The sequence below is a fragment of the Meles meles genome, chromosome 7, assembly GCF_922984935.1.
Source record: "Meles meles chromosome 7, mMelMel3.1 paternal haplotype, whole genome shotgun sequence".
NCBI classification, from domain to species: Eukaryota; Metazoa; Chordata; class Mammalia; order Carnivora; family Mustelidae; genus Meles; species Meles meles.
Genome location: NC_060072.1, coordinates 7,691,588 through 7,715,334, shown reverse-complemented (window position 1 = coordinate 7,715,334; position 23,747 = coordinate 7,691,588). Strand labels below are relative to the sequence as shown.

Below are 23,747 nucleotides of genomic sequence, written 5' to 3'. Positions count from 1 at the left end.
ACCCACTGAGCCACCCAGGTGCCCCTAAATAAATAAAATCTTAAAAAGAGAGAGAGAGAGAAGAAAAGATCCAAGAATCTACAATAGGGGAAGGGGAAACAGGTTCTGGTGCATTTATACTTTGGAATCACTCTACAGCTAGAAGGACAAAGAAGCTCCCAAAGCACTGATTTGGAAAGCATCCAAAATATGCTGTTAAGTAAAAAATGTATGGTACAGAACAATGTGACAAATATGCTTTTTTTCATGGAAGGACAGGAGAAATCTTCTATATTCTTATTTGCTTATTATTCCATAATGAAACTCTGTAAGACTATTTCAGAGATTAATAAGACATTATCTTCAGAGGAGGGAAAATGGGCAGATCAGAGATTTTCCACTGTAGTGTGCATCATTTTATGTATTTTGAGTCCTATGAAAAAAACCTATCACAAAACTCTAAAATTAATTGATAATAATAGCCATGAAGGGTTTTAATGTAGGAATTAGTTTATTCAAAGCTAATCTTATTCTTATTTCTTCACGTAAGTTCTAGCACAGGTTTATAATTTCAAGTTGAAAAATACTAGGGAATAAGCAAGCACGAATTGTAGTTGCCTAGTCTTAAAATGCAAAAGAGGCAAACTAGGTCTACATGCCCAACTTAGCAGTGACAATGGGTGTTTGGCTCCACTGTGTCTCCTATTCTTTGCTCTCTTTTGAGAAGATCTACCCCCAGCAAAAACTCTGTACATTGTGCCTTAAAAATATCATATTGTGCAGGCACCCAGCTGGCTTAGTTGGTAGAGCATGCAACTCTTGATCTTGGGGTTGTAAATTCAAGCCCAGTGTTGTATATAGAGATTACTTTAAAAAAAAAAAAAAATCAGGGTTCCTGAGTGGCTCAGTCAGTTAAGTGTCTGCCTTGGGCTCAGGTCGTGATCCAAGGGTCCTGGGATCGGCCCCACTTCAGGCTCCCTGATCAGTGGGGAGTCTGCTTCTCCCTCTCTCTCTGGCCCTCCCCCTCACTGTACTTGATCTTTCTCCTTCTCTCTGTCAAATAAATAAATACAATCTTTTAAAAAAATCTTTTTTAGAAACTCATATTGTTGGGTGCCTGGGTGGCTCAGTGGGTTAAGCCTCTGCCTTCGGCTCAGGTCATGATTTCAGGGTTCTGGAATTGAGACCTGCATTGGGCTCTCTTCTCAGCAGGGAGCCTGCTTCTCCCCTCTCTCTGCCTACTTGTGATCTCTCTCTCTGTCAAATAAATAAATAAAATCTTAAATAGGTTTGCTTCTTGACACCATGAAAAGACTGATGCCTACAAAAGATACTCACCTTGAAGTCGGAGTCGAGCTGTATCCAAGGGGAAAAATACTGTCATTGCTGTCACGCTTCCCTGAAAAGTTTGAAAAGCCTTTAGCAATTACGGTTCCACAAAAACAAAAAGCCACAACTTTTAAGTGAATAAAAGTTCATTATTAACAAGGAGTCACATTAGATTTTCAGTAAACAGACATACACAATATTGGGATTATTATTGCTCAAGTTCTAGTTTTATACTTAAACACAATTATCTTATTTTCTACAAGAAATCTCTTTCTCATACTGAAAAAAAAATGAAGTGGGTGCCTGGAGAGGACAAACTTAGGGGTTTACAACCCAGGACACAAGTAGAAGATAGCAGATAAATGGATTTTTAATCTTTTATAGGTCAGTTGCTGCTCCTATGCTCTCTCTGATAATCCTACAAACCAAAATATCCAGTAATCAAACAGATACATACTTCTATTCTCTTTGCTAAATCAATATACTTACCACAGAGTAAAAGAAGTGTACAAATCATATTGCTCTTTAAAACAGTTTTGTTTGCTTGTGTTTTAAGTAAAATACGGACAATCTCGGCTCAATATTCTATCAATTCCTCCAGGGTAACACAATGACAAAAAATATCAGGGACAGAGGCCAAAACCAGTCTTTCCATTCAAGAAATCCGACGACAGATAGGGGTGCCTGGGTGGCTCAGTTGGTTGAATGTCTGCCTTTGGGGCACGTTATGATTCCAGGATCTTGGGATGGAGCCCCGCATTGAGGGGTCGGGGGAAGGTCCCTGCTCAGTGGGGAGCCTGCTTCTCCATCTCCCTCTGCACTCCCCCAGGTTTTTTTAAAATAAATAAGTAAATAAATAAGTAAGTAAAATCTTTTAAAAATTCTATGACAGATAAAAACCACAGTTTGGGATGAAATCTTCAGGTGGGTTTATGGTCTCAACCCAGATGGAGACCCACTAGTATATATTCTCAGGCATAAGATCAAGTTTCAGGCTACTAATCTAATAATGGTTACATGTAATATTTTAATCATGATAACAACTGGAAATTAGGTCAACCTTATGGATAAGAAACATTCACCAGGTCTCTTATCTATTTAAATAGGTCAGCCTACTTGACAATGGAGAACACTGTATTGTCCTATAAAGTATTCTTCAAAACTCAGATTGAATGTTACCACCCGTTGCCCATCGGGGTACATTCCTCTATGTCGTTCGTTCCTCTGTGTTCCCACAACACTTGCTTTTGGCGCTTCTACTAGATTTTAAGAATATTTACTCTGTCTCTTTGTAGAACATTGATTCTTAATAAAATATTTCTTCAAGTTACCTCTTCAGTTATTTATGCTTTTTTGATGACTCCCAGCACCAGTGTTCTTTCTAATAAGGACTAGATAATATCTAATGTCTCAAGAAACTGGACCACAAAGTCTTACAGTCTACAGATCTATGCTTCCAGCATTCTTGCTCATGTCACAGGCAATTTCCAAGAAAAATGGGGACTGGAAAGCTGGGGAATGCTTATTGGGTTATGAAGGCTGTGGCTTTTTTTCCACACAGCATGGTACTACATATCCATGTAGGGTACTGCATAAACAGGGCATCTCTAGGCAAGAAAGCCCTGTCTGGAAACTACTTTTTCAAACGACTGGGCCATTTCCATCCCTCTTCCTTGCCAGCTTTAAAGATACACCTCAAGTTTCCTAAGTTAGAAAAACCTGCCTACCTATCTTGAAATTTTTAAGTGAAGTACATGGTATGCCAAGATAAAAAGAACAGTCAGTACAAAGAATTCAACAGTCTATCACCTCCTCAAGGACTAGCATAAAGTTCAAATCAATAAAACTAAGTAACTCTTTAAAATTTATTAGTACTGGAACGACTGGATCAAGATGGTGACTCAAAACTCAACATTGCCTCCTCCCCATTCCAATCACTAATAATGACAGAAAAGGTTTGTCTGTTAAAGTACTGTGTAGGGGGACCTGGGTGGCTAAGTCGGTTAAGCATCTGACTCTTGGTTTGGGCTCAGGCCAGATCGTGTTTCATGATACCTAGGGTCCTGAGATTGAGCCCTGTCAGGATCCACATCAGGGCAGAGTCTGCTTGAGATTCTTGCCCCCTCTTGCTCCCTCCCTGTCCATCCTCTCCCTGTTCATATTCTTGCTCTCTCTCTAAAATAAATAAAATCTTAAAAATAAAAATTAAGGGCGAAATGAGAGTTTCGGTTTCCAGCAATATGGTGGCCTAGACAACATGCTGCAAAATACCTCGCTGAGCTCACAGGAAAGTAAGGGAAATCTACTGAGGCCAGAAAAAGCAGGAACCCATAGGATTAAGCAGACTCTTCGGCTTTGGTTGCCTAAGAGTATTTTTGCCAATCTAAGGGATCAAGAAGCTTTATTATTATTATTATTTTTTAAAGATTTTATTTACTCATTTGACAGATAGCGATCACAAGTAGGCAGAGAGGCAGGCAGAGAGAGAGGAGGAAGCAGGCTCCCTGCCCAGCAGAGAGCCCGATGTGGGGCTCGATCCCCAAACTCTGGAATCATGACCTGAGCCGAAGGCAGAGGCTTTAACCCACTGAGCCACCCAGGTGCCCCTATTATTTTTAAATTGAAGTGGAATTCACATAACCTAAATTAACCATTTAAAAGTACCATTCAGGGGCGCCTGGGTGGCTCAGTGGATTAAGCCGCTGCCTTCGGCTCAGGTCAAGATCTCAGGGTCCTGGGATCGAGCCCCGCATCGGGCTCTCTGCTCTGCAGGGAGCCTGCTTCCTCCTCTCTATCTGCCTGCCTCTCTGCCTACTTGTGATCTCTCTCTCTGTCAAATAAATAAAATCTTAAAAAAAAAAAAGTATCATTCAGTGCCATTGGTATATTCACAGTGCTGTGCAACCACCAATTCTATCAAATCCCAACATATTTTCATCACCTCAAAAGACAAGCAGGCACGTCCTACTTCCCCTTCCACTCAGCCCTGACAACCACTAATCTGCTTTGTCTCTATGGATGTATCCATTCTGATATTTCATATAAAAACAATTGTACAAAGTGTGACCTCTTGTGTGTAGCTTCTTTCACTTAGCATAATGCTTGCAAGGTTTACCAACCTTGGAGCATTTATCAGTACTTCATTCCTTTTTACGGTTAATATTTGATTGTGTGTATATACTGTATTGTTTATCCACTCAAAATGTTATGGAATGAGACATTATGAATGCATTAAATGTACATGAATGCTGGACTGTACACTTTAAAGTTTTGTGGGGTTTTTTGTTTGTTTGCTTTTGGTTTTTTAGTTAGCTTTACACCCAACATGGGACTTGAACTTACTCGGACTGAGCCAGCCAGGTGCCCCTGAACTGTATGCTTCAAAATGGTTGTTTACATTATGTGAATCACACAGTTAAAAAAAAATTTAATCCTCACAACAACCTAATGAGATTAAGTGCTGGTATTTTCTTCATTTTACATATGAGGAAAAAGATACTGAGAGGTTTTGTAACTTTACTAAAGTTACTCTTTGCAAGTGGCAGAATTAGTATTTGAACACCAGCAACTTGGCTCCAGAGACCACACTCTTAACCACTGTTGTAATTAAAACCTTAAAAAAAAAATTGCTGGGGCGCCTGGGTGGCTCAGTGGTTTAAGCCGCTGCCTTCAGCTCAGGTCATGATCTCGGGGTCCTGGGATCGAGTCCCGCATCGGGCTCTCTGCTCGGCAGGGAGCCTGCTTCTCTCTCACTCTCTCTGCCTGCCTCTCTGCCTACTTGTGATCTCTGTCTGTCAAATAAATAAATAAAATCTTTAAAAAAAAATTGCTAATATAGTACTAAAAATTACTGAAAAAGAAAAAAGGTACTAATATGGGGCCTATTTAATGCGTCAAATATTTTTTTGTGTACTAGTCTGGAAACTCAGCATAGAGTCAGGCATAGCATAAGGCCTAAACTTGTTAATTAATGTATGATTATATGTACCTACAAATAAACTTAATATCCAAGAAAAAATGTATTCAAAATGCTAAAGATAAATTTGGAACATAGCTGTTCTGTACATTGGGAACTTGCTATATTTGTCTCCTCACCAAGCAAAAACACAGATGACTGCTTTCCTTTTCATAAGCAGCTGTTACCTGAAGGAAAATATTTATTATATATGCGAGTCTTATGCCAAGCTATATAAGCACATGACTTTTTAGAATCTGAATTAAATTCCTCTTTCATAAATACTCAGTGCTTTTTTCCCTCTAGGACTGTCTGTTCACTTACATAAAATTAGAAGGCACGAAATACCGAGAAGATAACCACAATGTACAATACTGTTGTGCCAGAGAATCATAAAAATAAATCCATTATTTTGAGTCCCACAGAATTCTAACCATCTGAGTGGGAGTTCTACTGCTGACATTAATTACAATTTAAAAGAATCCATTTCCAGAGAAAGAACCTTCTGGTGTCTCACCAAAAACAAACATTTTTAGTCACAATTTTCTACCATCCCCCTCTGACATTTAACCATTAGGTCTTGGGAACTGAATTAATTGCTACACCGCACTGGCACCTGGAGCTAGAAAAGTCTTCAGAAATCATCTTGTGGGGCACTTGGGTAGCTCAGTGGGTTAAGCCTCTGCCTTTGGCTCAGGTCATGATGTCAGGGTCCTGAGATCAAGCCCCGCATCGCGCTCTAAGCTTGGCGGGGAGCCTGCTTCCCCCAAGTAGGTTTCCTTCTCTACTTGTGATCTCTCTGTCAAACAAATAAAATCTTAAAAAAAAAAAAAATCATCTTGCAGGGGACACCCTTAACCTGAGAACTAAGGAGTCTGAGCCAGGGTAGTGAAGAGGTCTGCCCAAAGCCTGAGGGGGCAGCATAGAGTTAGAAGCCAGAGTTCTTGGACTCCTAGTTCTATTGTTCACTGTTCTACCTGTTCTCAACCTTTTTCAGTCTTTTAACGTAACTCTTCTCTTCCACTTATAAAAGTGTACACGATACAAACACACACACACACATATCTGGGAAAATCACACAAAAACAACAGTGAATAGGTAAGGAGAGGAAAGGAATTAAAGGTGGCCATAGTTTCCTTGTTTTTACTCTCCATATAATTATTACTTTTTTTTTTTTTTAAACAAGCATGTGTTAGTTTTAGTTTTGAAGTGGGGAAAAAGCAAATACACTTTTTAAAGACTTCGGAATACAAGAGCATATAGCCTAGAGAGTCTCAAAGTATGGTTTGGGGCTCCTTGAAAGTCCCTAAACCCTTTGCAGGGATCTGCAGGATTAAAACTATTTTCGTAAGAATACCATCACAGTTTTTGCCTTTTCCATTCTCATTTTATCACAGCAGCGTAATGAAGTTTTCCAGAGGGTCCATGATATGTGATACTGAAACTGCCTGAAGCAGCAGCAGAGACAAGGATCCAGCTATCTTCTCTCTTTTTTTTAAAAGACACTCTTGTCAGTTTTTTGTTTTGTTTTTTAAACTTTGAAAAGGTCTTCTCTATTGTAAGAAAATGAAGATTACTTGGTCATATTTCTTGCTAAGAAACCCTTTCTAAAGATCTCCCCCATTCCTGGAAAAGGGTTGATCCTCTGGTAATTTTGCAGCTCTGCAATCTTCTCCTGCTGAACCGCAGAATCACACCATATAAGGTTACTTGTTTCATCCTCATCTGGAGTTTTCATAAATCCCATTTCATCTATTACTAAACGAACAATTTCAAACTTTGTCCCAGCAACATTTGCTGTAATGGTTCCCTTCTTTTTCTTTTTTTCTGACTTTCCTTTTCATTGTGCTTTGGTAAGGCAATTCTGCATTCAGATCCAGGGGAGAGGGTCCCTGAATAACTCTTTCTTGAGGCAAAGATGGCATTATTGCCTGTGCCTGTTATAATGTGTGCTGTTGTACTAAGCTCTCAGGATATCTGGAAGGCCTGCATTAGTCTAAGTAGGATATGGCTCCAGATCACTGAAAGTTCCTATCATACTATCTTGGTGGAATCCTCAGATTTCAGGACACTGAAGTTATGGGATAAAAAGTTACCCGGGTGAGGAAAGCCCAGCCCCGGTCCTCGCCTCCCCACTTGCAGGCGGTCCCTCCGCGGCCCCTCTGCTTCCTGGTTTCCCGCAGGCAGTTGCCCCCGGGCCCAGCAGCCTGCGCTGGTGGTCCAGTGCTCCGCTCCGCCCGCCGCCCAAAGCAGCCGCTTCTCTCTCTCCTGCTTCAGCTTCCCCTGCTGGTGTTCCCTCTCTCACTGTGTCTCTGTCAAATAAATAAACAAAATCTCTAAAAAAAAAAAAAAAAAAAAAAAAGATGTCTAGCAGGTAGCCAGATACTAGTCTGAAGATACAGAGATTCTGGGATACAAATGTAGATTTGGGAGTCACTGAAATATAGAGTATTTCCTTACCTTTGAGGCAACAATAACTGTACTATGACTTACAGATTTTAGGGATTGGTGGGATCATTATTTTACCAAAAATATAGATTATATATTGTTTTGTTTTCATAATCAAATTTTCACTCTCAACAAATAATTACTGAAAACATTTCAGTAATTTTTCCTCTGTTTTATTACCTTCCTTTTTCTTTCTTTGGGCTCATTTTGATACTTTTATCTAACTTCTTGAGGTGGATGCATAGCTCATTAATTTTAAGTCTTTCTTCTTTCACAAACTTGATTTAAAGGCTACTCATTTCTAAGTATTTTTACCTGTGTCTGACAGGTTCTTCTCTTTACAACTCATTGGTTTTTTGCTTTTTTTTTTTTTAAAGATTGTATTCATAAAAAAAAAAAGATTGTCTTCATTTATTTGACAGAGAGAGATCACAAGTAGGCAGAGAGGCTGGCAGAGAGAGAAGGGGAAACAGGCTCCCTGCCAAGCAGAGAGCCCGATGCGGGGCTTGATCCCAGGACCTTGAGATCATGACCTGAGCTGAAGGCAGAGGCTTAACCTACTGAGCCACCCAGGTACCCCATAACTCACTGGTTTTTAAGACATTCATAGTTGTGCAACTATCACCACTATCTAACTCCATTTTTATTACCCCAAAAAGAAACCTCTACCCATTAGCAGCTACTCTCCGTTCTTGCCTCCTCCCAGATCCTGGCAACCATTAGTCAATTTTCTGTCTCTATTTGTCTATTCTGGATATTTCATATAAATGGAATCAAATAATACATGCTCTTTTGTGACTGGTTCCTTTCAAGACCCATCCATATTGCAAAATCAGAACTCCATTCTGTATTACAGTTGAATAATATTCTGTTGTGTGGACACATTGCATTTTGTTTATCCATTCATCAGTTGACAGATTTGGGTTGTTTCTACTTTTCTCCTTTATGAATAATGTTGCTATGAATATTTGTGTACAAATTTTTGTTTGAATATATTTTTCAGTTCTCTAGGACTGGAATTGCTGGGTCATACGGTAAGTGTTCAACAATTTGAGGAACTACCAAACTTTTCTACTGTGGCTGCACAGTTTTATATTCCTACCAGCAAAATATGAAGTTTCTAACTTTCCCATAAACTTGCAACACTTATTATCTGTCCTTTTGACTAAGGCCACCCTGGTGGGTATGAAGTGGTATCTCACTGTGGTTTTGATTTCTATTTCCCTAGTAATTAATGCTGTTAAGCATCTTTTCATGTATTTATTGGCCTCTTATTTATCTTCATTGGAGAAATGGCTATTCAAATCCTTTGTCTATGTTTTAATAGGGTTATTTGCCTATTATTGAGTTGTAGGCAGTCTTTATATGTTCTGGATATTAAACCCTTAACAGATAAAAGATTTATAAATACATTCTCCCATTCTGTTTTCATCACTTTCTTGATGGGGTTTTTGAAGCATGAAAAGTCTTAAATTTGAATGAAATCCAATTTACATATTTTTCCTTTTATTACTTGGTGTCATATCTAAGAAACCACTGCCTAATCTAAGGTCATGAAGATTTATGCCTTTGTTTTCTTTTTTTTTTTTAAAGATTTTATTTATTTATTTGACAGAGAGAAATCACAAGAGAGGCAGGCAGAGAGAGAGGAAGGGAAGCAGGCTCTCCGCTGAGCAGAGAGCCCGATGCGGGACTCGATCCCAGGATCCTGAGATCATGACCTGAGCCGAAGGCAGCGGCTTAACCCACTGAGCCACCCAGGCGCCCTGCCTTTGTTTTCTTGTAGTTTTAGCTCTTACATGAGGTCTGTGGTTCATTTTAATTTTTGTGTATGGTCTGAAGTAGGGGTCCAACTTCATATTTTTGTCTGTGGATATCCAGTTGCTCTTGCAACATTTTTTTAAAGAGACTGTTCTTTCCTCATTGATATATGTTAACATTTTTGCCAAAACTCAACTGAACAAAAATCGAGGATTTATTTGCTGGACTCCCAATTCTACCCCACTGATCTATCTATCCTTATGCTAGTACCACATTCTCCTGATGACTGTAGCTCTGTGCTAAGTTTTGAAATTGGGAAATATGAATCTGCCAACTTTGTTCCTTTTCAAGATTGTTTTGGCTAGTCTGGCAGTTCATTTTCATATAAATTTTAGGATTAGCTTATCAATTTCTGCAAAAAAAACAAACCGGAATTTTGGTAAGGACTGTACCAAATCTGTAGATTCTTTTGGGAACTATTGCCATCTTAACAACTGTCTTCCAATCAATGAATATGGGATGTCTTTTCACTTATTCAAAATTTTAACTTTTTCAATGATAATCTGTATTTTCCAGTGTACCTAAAAGTTTATTTTGTTTAGGGGAGCCTGGGTGGCTCAGTGGATTAAGCCGCTGCCTTCGGCTCAGGTCATGATCTCAGGGTTCTGGGATCGAGTCCCGCATCGGGCTCTCTGCTCTGCAGGGAGCCTGCTTCCTCCTCTCTCTCTGCCTGCCTCTCTGCCTACTTGTGATCTCTCTGTCAAATAAATAAATAAAATCTTTAAAAAAAAAAAAGTTTATTTTGTTTAAAGATTTTTTTTATTTATTTGAGAGAGAGAGAAAGTAAGAGAGAGCACGAGAGGGTAGAAGGTCAGAGGGAGAAGCAGACTCCCTGCGGAACTGGGAGCCCGATGCGGGACTAGATCCCAGAACTCCGGGATCATGATCTGAGCTGAAGGCAGTTGCTTAACAGACTGAGCCACCCAGGCGCCCTACCTAAAAGTTTTAGTATGCATTATCTGCACTATCACTCAATTCTAAATATTTTCTTATTTCCACTATGATTTCTTTTTTTACCCATAGATGTTTTTCAGAAATGTTTAATTTCCAAACATACATGTTTTTTTTTTAAGTTACCTTTTTGTTATTGATTGCTACTTAATTGCACTGTGGTTTAAGAATTCATGTTGTTTCATTCTATATCAAAACTTTTTCAAAACGTAAGTTTTGCTTTACAGCCAAGTAAGTGGTCATTTTTGATAACTTTTCCATGTTTGGCTTGAAAAGAACGTGTATTCTGTAGTTGTTTGGTACAATGTTCTGTATATGTCTATTAGGTCAAGTTTGTCAAATACATTATTCAATTCTCTATTTTCATAGCTCCACCCCACAACCTGTTCTATCAATTACTGAAAAATAATCTTCCATTTTGATGACTGGTATATTTCTTCTTAAGTTTTTGCTCAAATATTTTGAGACTGTTATTAGATGAACACAAACTTAAAACTGTTTTATTTTCCTAACATATTGAGCCCTTTTCCTCTTTGATGCCATTACTATAAAGTCTATTTTTGTCTGATGTTAATAGATCACATTTGGTTGTTTTTCTGATCGGTCTTTTCTCACATTTTTACTTTTGAACTTCTTGTATCCCTTTCTTTTTATTTAATTTATTTATTTGTCAGAGAGAGAGAGATAGGGAGAGCAAGCACAAGCAAGGAGAGTGGCAGGCAGAGTTGGAGAAGCAGGCTTCCCGCTGAGCAGCGAGCCCAATGCAGGGCCCAATCCCAGGATCCTGGGATCATAACCTGAGCTGAAGGCAGACACTTAACTGACTGAGCCACTCAGGCGTCCCATCTTATATCCTTTTCTTTTAGATGCATCTTTTATAAATAACATTCTTCCTTTTAAAAACCAATCTAGTGCATACTCTTTTAACTTAAGCATTTAGTTCATTAACATGTATTTGGATTTAAAGCTGCCATCTTATTTTGTCCTATGTGTCATACATACTCTATGTTGGTTTTTCTGCGCTTTTCTGCTTTCTTTTTTGACTAAAGGTTTTTTTTTTTAATTTCTTACTTCTGCTGTTTATTCAATTTTGTTATTTCATGATAAAATTTTAAAAGCTATCTAGTAATGACATACATTCCTAACTTATCAATGTTAAAAATATTCAATAGGTTTGTCCTCCTCCCAAACAACAGAAATTTAATTCCATTCACTCCCACTCACTTTCATGCAACTGTTAATCTACTTTAATTCTAACTTCTTTTGCTTCTTTTTTAATGTCCACAAAACATTGGGTTAATTTATTATTTGACAGTTAAAGTTGTTTAGATGTAGACATATGCAATATTTACCACTTTTTCTACTCTTCATCCTTTCTTCCATCTCATACTTTCCATCTAGCATCACTTGCCTTCTGTATGAAGAATATCCTTCAGGATTTCTCATGAGGATCTTGCTAGTGGCAAACTGTTTCTGATGGTCTGAAAATGTCTCTATTTCATGTAAGTGTTAAAGATTTTCACTGGATATAGCATCCTAGGGAGAGGTTATTTTCTCTTAGCAAAATAAAGAAAACATTCTACAATTTTCTGACTACAATCATTGCAAATGATAATTCAATGTCAACTATCCTTTAGCTCACTAATTCTATCTTCAGTTGTGTCTAATATATTGATAAACCTGTTTGGAATCTGAATCCATCACTTGGCCTCAATTATCAATTTACAACTATGCATTAATTATTTTAGCTTTAAATTTTTATTTGATCAAAACAAAAGATGTACATAGTTTTAAAAAAGTCATGCAATATAAATGGCAAAATACAGAAGTTTCTGCCTATTCCTTTCCATTTTTCCCAAACTTCCTCACAGAGGCAATTATTTTAACCGTTTTTTTTTGAAATTTACCTATCTCCCTATAATTAAAAAATATCCCATTATCTTCTGATTCATCAATTTTAGAGATTATTTATTTTACATTATGGAGGGTGAGAATTTAGCTCTGTTATATTCCCTTTTGCCTTCTTGTCCTATCTTTCTAAGAGCTGTGGTTCTGTTTAAATAAGTTTTCAGTATTCCCACTTTCCCAGATCCCAGATCCCAGAATCCACTTTCAAATTTCAATTATTTTACTTTTCTAGATATTCTATTTGGTTAACTTTCAAATATGCTCAGCCAATCTTAGTTTCTTGTTCCTCACACATATTTTCTAGTCTTTCTTTTATTTCCTTATACATATTAAATAGGTTTTTAAGATTGTGATTGAACATTCCATTTTCTGATTATTGCTGTTATCTGCTACTGCTCTTGTTCACAGTACCTTGTTTCTCTGTAAGTTTAGTTAGTTTGGATTGAACTTACCTTAGAATTTTATTTTTGGGCATTCTTTTAAACCTTCTAAAGATAAGTACTCCTGGAAAGTATTTCTGCCAGACACTTTGGGGTCCCACCAACCTAGAATCATTCCAAGTTAAATTATTCGCTTCACGTTTTCAAATGATGCAAGTAGTGAGAATTCAGGCTGCAACCTAAGAGAGGGTTTGTGGCTTCAAAACCTCAGTGGTGAGGGCGCCTAGGTGGCTCAGTGGGTTAAGCCTCTGCCTTTGGCTCAGGTCATGATCTCAGGGTCCTGGGATGGAGCCTCACATCGGGTTCTCTGCTCAGCAGGGAGCCTGCTTCCCCTCTCTCTCTCTGCCTGCCTCTCTGGCTACTTGTGATCTCTGTCTGTCAAATAAATAAACAAAATCTTAAAACAAAACAAAACAAAACAAAACTCAGTGGTTATTTCTCATTGCCGAGGTTGGAGATAGCTAATATTCCTGAGGAGGAGTAAGGTCATTTTCCATTCATCTTTACAGAATATTCCTTTGGGATTCCAGGCTTATTGGGTGATTGTATAAGGGCGGGTTTACATTTTAAATTCTATTACTTCACATTTCAAATCTATTACTTAGAGTGTCTAACACCAACCACTCTTTTATGTTCCTTGAATATTTCACAAGTGAAAATCTAACTTAATACCCTGCCTCCGGGGCGCCTGGGTGGCTCAGTGGGTTAAGCCGCTGCCTTCGGCTCAGGTCATGATCTCAGGGTCCTGGGATCGAGTTCCGCATCGGGCTCTCTGCTCAGCAAGGAGCCTGCTTCCCTCTCTCTCTCTCTCTGCCTGCCTCTCTATCTACTTGTGATCTCTCTCTGTCAAATAAATAAATAAATAAAATCTTTAAAAAAAAAAATACCCTGCCTCCGAAAAATTTATAAAATTTAGAAAACTAAACAAATGAAAATAAAAACAGACATAAAATAGCTACCATTTTACCCTGGATATGAAAATTAGGTAAATGACAAAATCAAGAAGAAAAAAAAAGTGGGATATCTGAATTTAGATCCTTTCTACACACGTATCTTATTAAAAGACATGCATAAATACAGAAACAGAGTATCATGCTTTTAAGTACAATGATGTTTGGGTTAGCTTACCAACCGAGTCACCAAATTCAACCATTTCCAAAATGTTAATTCACCAACGAAGGGTGAAACACTGTCAAAAAATGCAATGCCAGTTCCAAAGTCAATTTCCAGAGAGGAGTTAGAAATGGTGGTTGAGTCACACCACCACTGAAATCAGTATACAGCTTCTCCTGATGGACTATGTGGCATTACCAGGCTGAAAGTTATTTGAAAAAAAAAAAAGAAAAACAACTAAAACACATTTTCAGGGGTAGATCTTGAGCTAATGAAATTCCAAAGACTGAAAGCTACTTACTGTGGCACTGATATTAAAAAATGTTATTCATTTAATCAGAGTTAATATGAGTCTTTCCCCTTGATAAAGCCATCAAGCTAACTCTTACACTTAAACACAGAGATAGAGTAGTTAAACAAATTCAGGAAGTATAGAATATCCTTTAAGTAAACAGGAGAACCACCAGCAGCAGCTAAGGAAAAGGCAGTCTCCAGACAGACTGGTTTGATAGAACAGGGCGAAGCATGTTTGAGGACTGAAGGGAAGCAAACACTGGAGAAAGGTTAAAGCTATAGGAAAGAGGAGAAAATTAATGGAATAAAGTTTCAAAAGATATTTAGGGATGGAGTGCGGGGGGGGAGGATCAAGATCAAAGATAGCAGAGACTGGATGAATCTGTTTTTCCAGAGACCAGGAGAATATATGGTATATGGGTACAACTGCAATTGACTCTGTAATCAGAAAAAATGGAAAAGTGAGAAAGCTCATCCCAGTAGCCTCTATTTTATCTAGAGAATAAAAGGTGAGATCATTTACTACAAGTGAATGGGTAGAGTTGGCCATACAAGGCAAGAAAAAATTTCAATTCTATTGAATTTCTGAAACTGGGGATAAATACTATATTTACAAAAACATATGTGAAAAATAAATAAATTATGGCCTTATTACACTTTTCTAGGCACTGCACTAGGTGCTCCACAAGTGTTACCAGGAGACCCCAGTAAGTGAAGTGTTATTGTCCCCATTTTATAGCTCAGAAAACTCAGGTTCAGAAGAAAATATAAATGACTCAAGATAACATGGATAATTTTTACTCTAAAACTTTTTGCAGCTATTAATCCATATTTATTTCAAAAATAAAGTTATAGGCTATTATATGTATGGCAGAACAGTTTTATTTAAACTTTTTCTGACTCAAGCATAAAGAAGCCAAGTAAAGTTAGAAAAACAATTCCAATAAAGACTGCATAAGAACCTTTAAGATTAGGAGAACTGAAATGAAGTGACTTCGTTAGCTGGAAAGTCTATTAAGGAGGTCAGAAGGGATGAACAGAGAGAGCACACAGGACTTTTGGGGAAGTGAAAGTACTCCACATGATACAGTCATGCTGGTTTCATGTCCTTACACACTGTCAAATCCATACGATGCACAGCATCAAGAATGAATATAAACTAATATACACTATGGACTTCGGGTGATTATCATAGGTCAATGCAGGTTCATCAAATGCACCACTCTTCGGGGGGATGTGCATGTGCGGGGGCTGGGGTATAAGAGAAATCTCTGTATCTTCTCTCAATTTTGCTGTGAATCTAAAACTGCTCTCAAACATGAAGTCTTAAAAAAAGGATTACTGAGAAATCAAGATATATTTTGGATGGGAGGTAGTGAGGCAATGAAGTCTTAAAAACTAAAAGCTACATAATGATTCTATCATAATTTAACAGAAGCCTAAATGAAATAAAACAGCAGGCTAGGAAGTAAAGGTAATACAACAAAGACTTACTTCAATCACCATTTTTTGAGATATTTAAACCAAAGCAACATAATGCCCTTAGATGTACACCAACCTAAGTTAATTCTATGGGAATCTGAGCAACTAGATTTAAACTCTGGGTCTGGATGAATCAGCTGTGGAAAGGAAAACCGTTTCAAAGAGAACTGAACATATAAACCGTTAGAAGTGTAGTTTAAAATACTCCCAGTAGGGACGCTTGGATGGCTCAGTTGGTTAAGCCACTGCCTTCAGCTCATGATCCCAGGGTCCTAGGATCGAGTCCCGCATCGGGCTCCTTGTCCAGCAGGGAACCTGCTTCTCTCTCTGCCTCTGCCTGCCTCTCTGCCTGCTTGTGCTCTCTCTCTGACAAATAAATAAATAAAATCTTAAAAAAATAAAAAATAAAATACTCCCAGTAAACAATTAGTGTACAAGTGCCTCTAGTTTGTTTATATACATGTACACTTAATATTTAATGTCACTTGCTTTCTGATAATCTAAGGATATTCAGAGTTTGGTTTTGAAATACATGAAGGAATGAGACAAGAAGCGTGGAAGAGAAGACACCCAGGCCCAGCAGAGAGAAGAGAGAGTAGCAGAGAGGGGAGACCTGAATTCTGGCCCTGTGCCTATGACCAATTCACTGGTAACCTCGGAAGCCATTTAAAATCCCTGTTTCGGGGCACCTGGGTGGCTCAGTGGGTTAAAGCTTCTGCCTTCGGCTCAGGTCATGATCCTGGGGTCCTGGTATCGAGCCCCACATCGGGCTCTCTGCTCAGCAGGGAGCCTGCTTCCTCCTCTCTCTCTGCCTACTTGTGATCTCTGTCTGGCAAATAAATAAATAAAATTTTTGGAAAAAATAAAATAAAATCCCTGTTTCCATTTTCCTATCTCTCTGTGAGAATAAAGATACTTGTCCAAAAGCCTTAGAAACAGCCCTGAGGTGAGTATTATTATCTTCCCCTTTTAACAGATGAAGAACCCAAGGCAAAGAGAGGTTGAGAAACATGCCCAAAGTCACACAGATGGTAAATAGCATACCTGAGTTGGAACTCAAGGTAGTCTGGTTTCAGAGCCCACACTTTTAACCACTTGTCACAATGCCTACCTATCAGAATTGTTAACAGATTTGAGAGGGGATTAAGAAGTTAGGTAATTCTAGGACTGCTTGGCTGGCTCAGTTAGTAGAGCTTGCAATTGATCTTGCAACTCTTGTGAGTTCAAAACCCACATTTAGTGCAGAAATTCCTTAAAAAAATAAACTTTTAAAAAAAGAAGCTAAGGTATTCTAAGTACTAAATATTACTAAATATAACATCAAATTCACTAACTCAATCAAGTTAGGATGCACAGAAAATTAGAAAACATAGTTGTGCACAAAATGATTAATAGCTTCCATTTATTGAGCCCCTTCTATGTGTCAGATAGTATAGAAGCTGTTTTACTCATGTTAATTTAATATTCACAAAACCCTGTGAAGTTATAGACATTTTACAAATTAGAGTCTGAGTTAACTAAATTGAATCTGGATATAGAGGGTTTTGTTTCTAATCTATCAATTAAGGAGTGACATTATGGAAGTCACTTAACTAAACAATTCCAGAGTCTTAATAAGCGGGTGTGGAAGGCCCCATTAACATTTACATTGCACTGAGTGTTTACCACAGTGAAAAGTTAGAAACAATGTATATGTCCATAAATAAATTATAGAATACTCATATGATAGAATATTTTGTATTAAAAAAACAATACTTTTTGAAAGCTTTTTAATGACATGATATAGTGGATTTCTGATGTTTTGAGCCACATGGCATCATTTCTCTTCCTAAGGGCAGTCTGATCTTTACCTCCTCCCACTGTGTACAATTTTGGTAGGGTGGTCCTACCCTCCGCTACACTAGCTGAAGAGTTCTGGAAGGCTCCTTTTGAGAGACCCTTTCCCCACCCCTAACAGTCAAGGCCTGGGCACATAACCCAGAGCACAGCTAACAGGGACTCTCCCATGATTTTAAATCTTGAGCAGAATACTGTAGAGTGACAAAATGCACTGATTCCATTAGTGGTGCCCAACACTCTCCAGTGGAGCATGTTGGTTCTTTCCTACTTCAAGTCTTCAGCCCCCGCACTGATCCTGGGAGCTCCCAAAGAGCCTGCCAATAAACTTTCTTTTTGTTAAATTACCCAGAGGCTGTTTCTCCAGCTTGCAACCAGAGAACCCTAACTGGTACACATGGGGAAATGCTTTATATTCAGAAACAAACACCAAAAACCGCACGATATGAAACTCTGCGATACCAGTTATATAAACAAAAAACCTATTTGTAAATGCTTACTTGTATATAAAGAAAACACAATGAGGAAGACACAACCGATTTGACAACACTGTTTCTGATAGAATTTAACCCAAACTTCTTTGCATAGTATGAGATTCCCCCCAACTACATAGGCTTCTCCTCATCTCTCATCTTTTATACCAGCTTTGTCAGAACTAACTTTAAGTTCCCCACATACGGATTTACATGAGGACCTTTGGCCACGCTTTCTAAGAGTCTCTTATTACCCTCCTGTTTCATTTTGGCTAGCAAACTCCTATCCGAAACATAAATTATGCAATTAAAAAAACAAAAAAATTTTCAAATTAACTACAGGGAGAAAAGAAGTCCCCTGGTTAATTATTAGCATTACAATTCCAAAGTCTGTTTCAGTGTCTAAACCCCACTAGGCAATTCTAACCAATTTCACTTTTCAAATTGCAGATTAATAAAATTTCTTTTAATTAAAATGTACATTTCTACAAATAAAATCTGCCTTTCAAAGCTAATCTAATGGGAACCCAAAATATAAATTATAAACCTAATTATACTCAAAGTTTTGAGAAATGTTTATGAATGAGGTCATTAATTCTATCATGTAATAGTCATCCATTAGAGCTACAGCATTCTCCTGAATTAGTACAATTCTAATTTTCACACTCGAAATTATCTGCAGTTAACGCAAGGTGTGCCAGGGAACACTCAAAATCACTATTTATTTTAATTTTTAAATGTGTGTATGTGTGTTTAACACCACACTTGATGTGGAAATGTAGAACTTGGAAGCAAATAAGCAAACATGAAACATGTCAACTCAAAAAGGTTGTAAATCAACATCTTAAGCAATGATCCAACAATCCTTTGGGGAGAAGCAACTACTCTGGGCAGGCTTGCTTGCAGTTTATACAGAAATTACACAGCTGGGGCGCCTGGCAGTGGGTTAAGCCTCTGCCTTCGGCTCAGGTCATGATCTCAGGGTCCTGGGATTGAGCCCCACGTCGGGTTCTCTGCTCGGCGGGGAGCCTGCTTCCCTTCCTCTCTCTCTGCTTGCCTCTCTGCCTGCTTGTGATTTCTCTCTTTCAAATAAATAAATAAAATCTTTAAAAAAAAAAAAAAAGAAATTACACAGCTACTGAGAGGCAAAGACAGGATTCTGACCCAGCCTGCCTGGCTCAAGTCAGGCACTCAGGCACTCAAGTACTTTTAAACACTGTGCTAAACCAATTCTCCTTGATCATCTCCAAGCTTTGGTTGAACACTATGCTCAGGACAATACTATACCATTAAAAGAAATGCCACTTTTCTTACCAACTGTAGTGACATTTTTGTGGTGAAATTTTTTTCCTTTGGTAGCAACCAGAAGAAACGACCTGCATTACATGGTTTAACTTTAACACAAAGGTTGGCAAAAAAAAAAAAAAAAAAAAAAAAAAGTTTGAGAACATTCTTCAGCGTAACAGTTCAAAAAAAAAAAAATGACAAAAACACAATGCAACTTCTCAGATAAGTGCCAGGAACACTACTGTCCTGAGGGGAAGCAAGAGAAAAAAAAATTCTTAAAAAGCGTATCTATTAGATAATCTAACACAGCTTACGGAAGAAAGAAAAACCATAGCAAATTCAGGGTGCATAATTTCAAACACAACTTTAACAGGAGAAAAATTGGCAATAAGGAGAGAGAAAATATAGAAATGTCTTCGTAGGTTACATGGAGATAAATCACCTCTACCCGCAGTCATTCTCTATAGTAAGGCTCAGAAAACTATGGGCCAAGAGACAAATCCAATCCACTGTCTGGTTTCATAAACAGGTTTTTACTGGAACTAAACTCCACTCATTCATTTACATATTGTCAACAGCTACTGTCACACTATCATGGCAGTGCTGAGTAGCTGCGCCAGAGACTGTACACAAAATCTAAAATACTTATCATTTACCTTCTTACAGAAAAGTGTGCCAACGCTTTTCTTTTACAGCACTTAACACAATCTAAAAGTTAGTTTTTGTTTACTCAGTTCTTGTCTGACTCCCCCATTGGAAGGCACTCTCCATGAATAAAAAGACTTTGTTCTCCAGTATATTTCTAGCACCTAGAACACTACATGGCACCTAGAAAGCACTCTGTACAGGTGCTGAATAAATGGCATTTATGGATAGAATGAAAGGAAAACAAACACTTCCCATCTTCCCATTCTTTCTTAGTCGCACTTCAGCTATTCACTCCACCATCTACCAACATGTGTCTTGTCAATTAACCACTGGACTTATTGAGAAACGAGTTAATAAATCCAATGGCTAATTCTCCATGTGACTTTTGGGATACCACATTTCTTAGTTTTCCTCCTCCCCAACAGGTCCTTCCTTAGTCTCCTTTGCAGGGGCTATCTCATTTCTGAAATCTCTCTTAATGTTGGCATACCCACTCAGTCTTCCAGACCTTTCTCTCAGTCCACTTATCTAGTGCCATTAATACTCATATGCATTTCAAACTGAACTAGTCTAAAACCAATCTTTCTATAACCGGCTCAGTTATAGTCTTTGTTATCTCAGTAACGTAAATGTTTCCACTTGCTCAAGCCAAAAACTCTTGGGGAGTCAACCAACCCTCAACCTTTTATATCCCATATCCGACCCACCATCAAACCCTGGTGACTCTATCTTATAAGTGTATTCCAGGTTAATGATCACTTCTAAGCACCTCCGCTGCTACTATCCTAGTCCAAGCCACCATTATCTCTGGCCTGAGATGACAGAAAAGCCCCCTGGCAATTTCCCTTCTTTCACCTTTACTCCCTTATAGTTTACTTTCATCAGAGCAGCCAGGGTGATCATGTTTTAAAATGTAAATCAACGTGGGGGCGCCTGGGTGGCTCAGTGGGTTAAAGCCTCTGCCTTCGGCTCAGGTCATGATCCCAGGGTCCTGGGATGGAGCCCCGCATCGGGCTCTCTGCTCTGCCGGGAGCCGGCTTCCTCCTCTCTCTCTGTCTGCCTGCTTCTCTGCCTAATTGTGATCTCTGTCTGTCAAATAAATAAATAAAATCTTAAAAAAAAAAAAAAGTAAATCAGCGGGTACTGGGGTGGCTCAGTTGTTGGGCATCTGCCTTCGGCTCAGGTCATAATCCCAGGGTCCTGGGATCAAGTTCCACTTCTCGCTCCCTGCTCAGCAGGAGGCCTGCTTCTCCCTCTCCCACTCCCCTGCTTGTGTTCCCACTCTCACTCTGTCAGGTAAATAAATAAAATCTTTAAAAAAAATACAATAAGATGTCTATCAGCAAGTTGCTGGATGCTCAAAACCTTCAAAAGCTAGCTAGCTCTCATTCCTACTCAGAGTTAAAGTCTCATATAGTTCGGTCCCCTGAAGCCTTTCTGCCTCTTTATTCCCTCTACTGCAGACACATGGGCTTCCATGACCATCCTAGATCACGTCAAGCAAGCGTCCATTTGAGCACTTTTTTATGGGCTGAAAGGCTGTTCTGATTTAATTAAATGAACCGAGACTCCTGAGTCAGGCCCTTCCAGAAAGTACTGTGTCAGCTAACTCTAAAAAGGATCGTCCTTGCTTATTGTGTACAGAAGAGGAGCTCTCAGGGAAGTTTTGCTGGCTAAAAGGAGAGGGCTCTGATATTCTTCTAAAGTCACAGTGATTCCAGCTGCTAAAGGTGCACCTTGATAGCTGGCGCCGGATGTGAGAAAGGGCAGCCGGAGAGTTAGGAGGACATCCAGAGGAAGAAGTCACCCAAGCCAAGAGTGGCAAGTGTCAAGGAAAAGGGAGAGCCGTCAAATGGAACGGAGACATCCACAAACCAAAGACTCATACCTCACCGTAAACCACACCTGCGGTAGACCGCAACTGCACCTTGACATTAAAAAAAAAAAAAAAAAAAAAAAAAAAAAAAAAGACGCGTCTTCTGACGATATTGGCCAGAGATATCCTAGATACTGCCACTCCCCTGCAGCAAGAGGATGAAACTAGGCTATAGATAAGCGCGTGACTAAGAACACAGCTTCACACCCACGTTTTCCTCCAGCCTCGTGAAACAAAGTTTGTACGTGTGGTGGCCTTTAAGGGAGGTGATTGGTTTTTAAATTTCAGAAGGCGAAGAAAATAGCCATTATTTTCTTCCAGGCTCTCTGTGGGTATGAGTGATCATCGCTGTCTATAGCCCAGAGATTTTTAAGAGACCAAAACAGCCAGGGGCGAAGGGGGTGCTGGCCCTCACCCCAAACTGTTCCAGCATCTTCTCGCCTATGCCTCATTCCTCCTTGTCCCACAGTCACGACTGCAGATACCAATCCACCCTCTCCCTCTCATCCCCATCCCCCAGCCATATCCCGGGACTGGTCCCCCAGAAGCCCCACACCCCGCAGTGGCCCGGGCGTGAAGACCCCGCCTCACCACGGCTCCGGCCACAGCGTGGACCAGGCTTTCGTAGGACAGCACGGAGGCCATTGCTGCGGTTCCCCACACACCCAGCAACACTTTTCCCTCAGGAGCAGCAGCTAGCGTAGAGGAAAGAAGCGCCAGAGCCCGGGACGTAAGCGTCACAGGCCCCACCTTCTCAGGTCCGCCTCCTCGAGAACAACCACTTCCGGGTCGGGAGGCGCCCGGTCTCCCACGCGGGGGTTGCGGGGGCGGGAAGAGGGGGAAGGCGACCCTGGGAAAGTCCCTTGGCTCTGATTGGCCTTCGGGGCATGCGTGGGCGGGGCAGAGAAGCGCTAGCCCAGTCACGCGGAACAAGGTGACAGAAAGCCGGGAGCCTTCCCCTGGGTCTGACCCGAGTACCCTCGAGTCTGGGGGCCTGGGGTTGTGCTTCAACATCGGGACTTAGGCCTAGATGGTCACCTTCCCTCCATACGACAGGCTGCTAACTGGCAAGATGGGGACTCAGATCTTCCTATTTTTCTGCAAGTTAACTCTTATTTTCTCTCAACAGTGTTTTTAAAGTCACATTTTGGGGCGCCTGGGTGGCTCAGTCCTTAAGTGTCTGCCTTCAGCTCAGGTCCTGGGATACAGCCCAGGTTGCTCAGCAGGGAGCCTGCTTCTCCCTTACACTCTGCCCCTCCACTCTGCTTGTGCTCTCTTGCTCTATCTCAAATAAAATCTTAAATAATAAAGTCACATTTTATCCGAAAGGAAATGTTGATTGGGCAAGGTTCTCCAACCTTGAAACCCCACCCCTCCACGCCCGTGTGATAGGAAGACAAAATGAAGCTTGAGATCAAAGTGATCAGATGCAGGTGGGATTATACACCTTCGCAACTAAGACACTCGTTTAACCCCTTTGGTTTTTTTCTTTTTTAGAGGTTTGCTTATTTTTTTGAAAGAGCCCAAGCAGGAGGTGCAGACGGAGAGGGAGAATCTCAGGCAGCCTCTGCGCTCAGCGCAGAGCCCTACGGGGGCGACAGGGGCTCTATCTCACCATCCTACGCTTATACTTGGTTGCGCAACCCAGGTTTCAAGTGACTGCGTTAATACAACGCCACCGGGTGGCTCGGTGGGTTGATGCCTCTGCCTTGGGCTCGGGTCATGATCCCAGAGTCCTGGGATCGAGCCCCGCATCCGGTTCTCTGCTCAGCGGGGAGCCTGCTTCCTCCTCTCTCTCTGCCTACTTGTGATCTCTGTCAAATAAATAAAATCTTTAAAAAAAAAAAGATTACAAAAGCTAATGTATGTAGACGTACTTTGTTAAAAAAAAAAATCTGGGGCGCCTG

The 23,747-nt window shown here is 39.8% G+C and overlaps 1 protein-coding gene across 1 annotated transcript in view; it reads right to left on the bottom strand.

Moving 5' to 3' along the window:
- The window catches only part of SLC25A17 (solute carrier family 25 member 17), a 41,147-nt gene extending 18,552 nt beyond the window's left edge, over positions 1-22,595 (bottom strand). Inside the window, exons 1-2 of the mRNA XM_046013133.1 lie at positions 22,432-22,595; positions 1,318-1,378 (exon numbers count right to left, since the gene is read on the bottom strand). Coding sequence (XP_045869089.1) covers positions 1,318-1,378; positions 22,432-22,485 — 115 coding nt within the window. The 5' untranslated portion in view covers positions 22,486-22,595. The remainder of the gene's footprint in view (positions 1-1,317; positions 1,379-22,431) is intronic.
- Between the last annotated feature and the right edge of the window lie 1,152 nt (positions 22,596-23,747).